Raw genomic sequence first — 5,287 nt, 5'->3', positions numbered from 1 at the left:
GAGATTTTTGAGATAACTAATTTCGAATGTGACATCAAAAGTTACAAGTTCAGAATGGCAAATCAAATCTTGGGAACTAAAATCACACATTTTTTTTATATATTCGCATGAATTATGATAAGGGGTATTTGAGAAACTTAAATTCCACACATGTAGTTGTTTCTCCGAACGTCTGCAGTTAGCCTACAAAAATTACTCTGGTTATTACAATATTTTCGAATTTTAAAATTCCCGACAGAAAATTGCCCAATTATAAAATATCAGAAAAAGAAACTTCTACGATAATAAAATTTCTGAACTTTAGTCAATATTATTCATTTATTCATTAAAAGTAAAATAATCTTATATTTTCATGAGAGATAATTTTGTATTAAAAACTTTTTAAAACAATTGTTTGAATTTAAAGTAACAATAATTGATATGAATACATTTTTTATTAAAAATTTTCAATGTAAATGTGCATAGTATTTTGCAAAAATTACAAAAGAACGTTTTTAGAAAATCAAATTGTTAATTTTAAAAATCAAATTTAAAAACTTCGAGATAAATCGATCCTGAATTTAATCCTGCAAACTTTGTTTGAAAAATGTTATTAGGTTCGGAGAACATTTATGAAGAATTTTTTTTACAATTTAAGCGCACGTTTTTTTTATAATAAAGTTTGTATACAATTTTTATAGAATTATTGTTATTTTCAATTCATAAAATAAATTTTTTAAACTTGAAACGTTCAAAAAATTGTCCTTGATAAAAATATTTAATTTTTATATTTTTGACAAATAAATAATATTTATTAAAATCCAATTTTTAATCAAATGTCTCTTTGTTCTGAAATTCGGGATGACTAGTCCAATATTTTTCGCAAGCTTTAATATTTCGTTAATTTTAGGTCAGGTATTTCATTATTCAGGCATTTTCAATTTCAGTAATATTATAAACTGTTCGAAAATTTTATTAATCAGTCATTTTATTTTTTGGTTATTTTCTCATTCGGAAATTTTACAGTTTGAGATTTTTTTCGGAATTTTTCAATCGTCCCGTGCATGTGCAAACTGTGCACTTATCTTTGTGCTTTCCCAGTCCACTATGCAATAAGAAATCCAGAAATTTAAGTTTAAAAGTAAAAAATTACTATTAACTAAACTAGCAATTTCACCATTATTATGAACAAACTCAATTGAAAATGGTAAGTGGACCATTTTATTTTTAAAAAATAGTGTTAGGAAATATGAACATTTTTGTGAAAAAGTATTTCTTTTGGTTGAAAATTCAAGCGTCTTGTAAAAAGATTCAATAAATGCGCCCCGACAAAAAATAGTATGAAGCAAGCCTGTAAATTTTTCCAGTTGAACAATTTTTTGTTAACGATGTTTTGATATTTCGTACAGTTTTGCTACGATAAGATATTTTTATTTTTAAAAAATTGTTACGATTAAAGCAAAAACTATACATATGTATCTTATTAACAAATAGTCTGAAGCTTTGTCGATCTTTTTGAGATAAACAACAAATAATTTTAGCTGCAAAATGGATTTTTTAAAGTCAAATAACGTTTTTCATGATTAACAAAAACTATGCGATTTATGGAAAAATTATTTCAAGAAAATTTCTAGGTCTTTTTAGAATGCATAATTTTTCTTAAAAACATTTTTTTCGTATCTCGTGTCGTTTAGCTGAAAATTTATGTTTTCGATTTTTTATTGGAATTTTGTATGCTTAAAATTAACTGTAATTAGTGAAATTTACTAAAAGTATTCAATTTAATTGAAAAAATTCAAAAAATTGGATTGATTTAAATAAAGTGGGAATGAATTTAAAATAATGTAAGAAAATTTAAAAGGAAGAATTGACAAATAAGAAAATGCTGAGAAATGACTGAGAAAAAACTGAGCTTTTTTTTGATGATTTAGTATATTTAAATTTCATTCGAATTATTTAAGAACATTCAGAATTTTTAAATTCGCAAAACTTAGATTTGTCTTAAAACTTACGCTTTGAAATTAAACGTTTATTATCAAAAAAGTATAACTAGTTTGAAAAATCTGAAACGTAAAATAACAGGTTCTACTCAGACATTTTTAATTGAATTGATATGCCAATGGTATTATCTAATTCTAAGAAACTTGTTCAATGTTCAAGAAAAAAAAGTCAGTAAATTCACCTGAAACCATTTACACAATTCTCTTCTAAGGAGGAAACTTATTCAAAGAATAAAATTTCAGATTTTGAAATAGGTTACTATTTTCGACAATTGGAGAGGATACGAAGTTTTGGAATTAAGATTTTCAATTAAATTTGAAAACTAAATCTCTATAGTAAAAATCGAATAGTTTCCTGAAATAAATGGACATCAGGATAAAACAGTTAAAAAATGGAATGCTAATTGCTGAATGGCACAAACACCATTCGACGACGCATTTGCATTCTAGCATTTACAAACTCAAACTGAAATCGAGCAGGCAAACTCTCATCACAAGTAGATGCAAAAATGCAACAACATTGCTGTTTACAAAAATGCATCACATTCCATCAACAACTGTCTTATTCCAAACAAATAGAAAATATTACAATTCTTTGATCGCGGCAATATTGTTAAACAATATATGAATCTTTACTTTATCGAACAATAACATCAAACTAAAGATTGTTAAATGAACTGTATTTTTCAAAATTAAAATTGTTCAATTTCGGAAACTTAAATTTTAAGAATACGGGGAAAAAATTGATATCCATCAATTACATAAGCTTTAATTTTAATTATTTCAAACCAAAATTGTTTTATTATGAAAGTGCTTCAATTAAAAAATAAAATTTTAATTCTAACTGATGATTGTATTGTTTCAAACAATGGATTAATTTGAATTTTTATATTTTTCAATTGCAATCAATGGGTCAGGATGCCACTGTCATAAATAACTGAAATTAAGTTTATTCCATTTTTAGAAACAGAAATGAACCAATTCCATTTCTCACTTTAGTCAGTATCCCAGGTGGAAATGTCGGTTGTGTGCCGGAGTTCACCGACGTCGCAGTACTGGCCCAGTACTGCCCACCAGTACAGACAGCCGGTGGTTCGCTTAGTACTAACAGAACGTTGGCTGCACGACCGGGGCGGCATTATCCCAGTAGTACAAAAATAGCGTTAAAAAAAACGTCTACAAATGTTGTCAGGGTGTTTTGAAATGTCGAGAAATTGACTATACAATTAAGGTGAAAAGATTTTTTTCTATTACTTTTTTAAGGAAAATATTCTAAGTTCTACTTCCATGAAAAATTTTAAATGTTCAGAAAAAATTACATTGGATGTATGTCTTAATCGTTGTAGAGTAGTCTAAAACACCTAAAAAGCAAAACGTTACACGAAGGTGTAACTTTAAATCAGAACTTTTAAAATGGTCTAAAACGCGAAAAAATAAAATATTACACGAAGAAAAATTTTAGTCAATTTAAGTTATTTACTCAATAATTATTTTATTGATATTCCTGTTAGGAGTTCGTGTATTATACATTTACATAACGTCGTACAATAATAAATAAGTCGAAAAGTTTTTCAAACTTTGGTACTTTAATTTTCTGAACTGTAGCTTATGAGGACGGCTTTTTCACCAAGTTTTAACTTGTCGGTTTAGTGCAGTTGTAAGCACTCCCGACTGTCAGGCGATAGATTTAGGTATAGATATGTAGGTTCGGTCCCCCTTAGCATTAGAAATTTTATTTGTGATATAATGTTTAAAAATTTAATATATGTATTCATTTCAAGCAGTGCCATTAACATGTATTGACAAAATACTCGCAGTCAATTATTATTTATTTTTTAAATACCTTTTTTGTTATATCTTTAGATTATAGAAATAGTGGGTGTTAAAATTAAACAAATAGTTGGAAAATTATATTTTTGTAATTATAAATAATATTCGGACGATATGCAGTCGTATGATGATGAATGGATGGTCCTTAAAACAATTAAATAATTTTTTACCATTTTTAAAATTAACTCCGGCATATTCGTACGCCTGCGGTTTGCAATACTGCCCCAGTACTGGCTGTCCGTACTGCGCCAGTGCTAACACGCCAGTACCGCCAAGAATTACAAGCCAGTACTTGCACAGTACTGGCCCACTACGAACAGCTAGTACTGGATCTCCGGCAGGCTGTACTGGGCCAGTACTGGGCCGGTGGTGTATTTCTACCTGGGTACTAAAATTCTGCATGAAATGCCCGGCTGTTCGCTTGTTAGGACTATAACTAACCTTTCGTCGCACCGGTTCTCACGGTAGCGAAGTTTCCGTGCACTAATCAGCGGACGCATATCGCTGAAAATGCAAGATGCAAGGAAGAAAGCATCCTAGAGGCGTTCGCCGGTCGAAAGGTAACTTAAATTTTATGCTTACTTATGCAAAAAGCTTAGCGCTCTATATCGTCGATAAGATTGAACTTTATGGGCTTATCTTAAGTTCAAAAGGTTCTCCTGATCTTTCGTCTAGGTACATTTGTTAAAGATTCTAGTCTGATAGATATCTTTGTTTGTACCTCAATAACATGTCTGACATACTAATTATTCCTTAAGCAGAAAAGGGTATAGAAACAGTTTGCAGAACAAATATTAAAATTATTCAATAATACTTCCGAGAAATTATATCCTGCAAAATTTAAAGAAGAATAAGCCTTTTCCGTCCACTTTAAAGTCATTTTCCGTTTAGCTATTACTAGCTCTACTCTCTCTTTTAAATCTTCAACAGTAGTTTCTAGATTCTTTAGATTTTCAGAACTTATTATTGTTTCGGTGATTATATTTAACGGAATCTCTTCTTTGTCCAGTTCATTAAAAGAATGATTTAAATCTACTTCTATTTACGCACTCAATATTTGATTAATTTCTGTATACCTATTTATTTTAGTGCTTGTTCTCAGCGTTACTAAAGTCGCAGAGCGGTCCTCTGTTGTTCGTCACGCTTGAGTGAACACATCCGCCCCTTTTAGTACCGCCGCTCCTCTCAACGGAAATCGCTGTGTGGCACCAGTTTTCGGAAGCGCAAATCCACTTTACTGAAATCCAGAGTCCAGTGTATTACTACACAATCCCGCGTAAAAATGCTTTGACTTGAGTTCGACTTGAATTGCCACCAATCAAGACATTGTGAAGTCGAAAAGGTCGACTTGGGCATGTCTCAGTTTTGAGACAGAGCCAGACTGCAATGTATCTCTTGGAGACAAGTTTCTATGTCCTAAAAGAAGGGTCATTCTGAAGGTCATAAAAGCTAATCTTTGTTAATTATTGAACAATCTT

The 5,287-nt window shown here is 30.0% G+C and overlaps 1 protein-coding gene across 1 annotated transcript in view; it reads right to left on the bottom strand.

Annotated features, from left to right (window-relative positions):
• Positions 1 to 4,894: 4,894 nt before the first annotated feature.
• Positions 4,895 to 5,287, bottom strand: part of LOC117180550 (collagen alpha-1(IV) chain) — a 117,069-nt gene continuing 116,676 nt past the window's right edge. The window contains exon 25 of the mRNA XM_033373046.1: positions 4,895 to 5,046. Within this exon, the coding sequence (XP_033228937.1) occupies positions 4,895 to 5,046 (152 nt within the window). The remainder of the gene's footprint in view (positions 5,047 to 5,287) is intronic.

This window comes from Belonocnema kinseyi, chromosome 9 (genome assembly GCF_010883055.1).
Source record: "Belonocnema kinseyi isolate 2016_QV_RU_SX_M_011 chromosome 9, B_treatae_v1, whole genome shotgun sequence".
NCBI classification, from domain to species: Eukaryota; Metazoa; Arthropoda; class Insecta; order Hymenoptera; family Cynipidae; genus Belonocnema; species Belonocnema kinseyi.
This window is presented reverse-complemented; position numbering and strand designations above follow the sequence as displayed.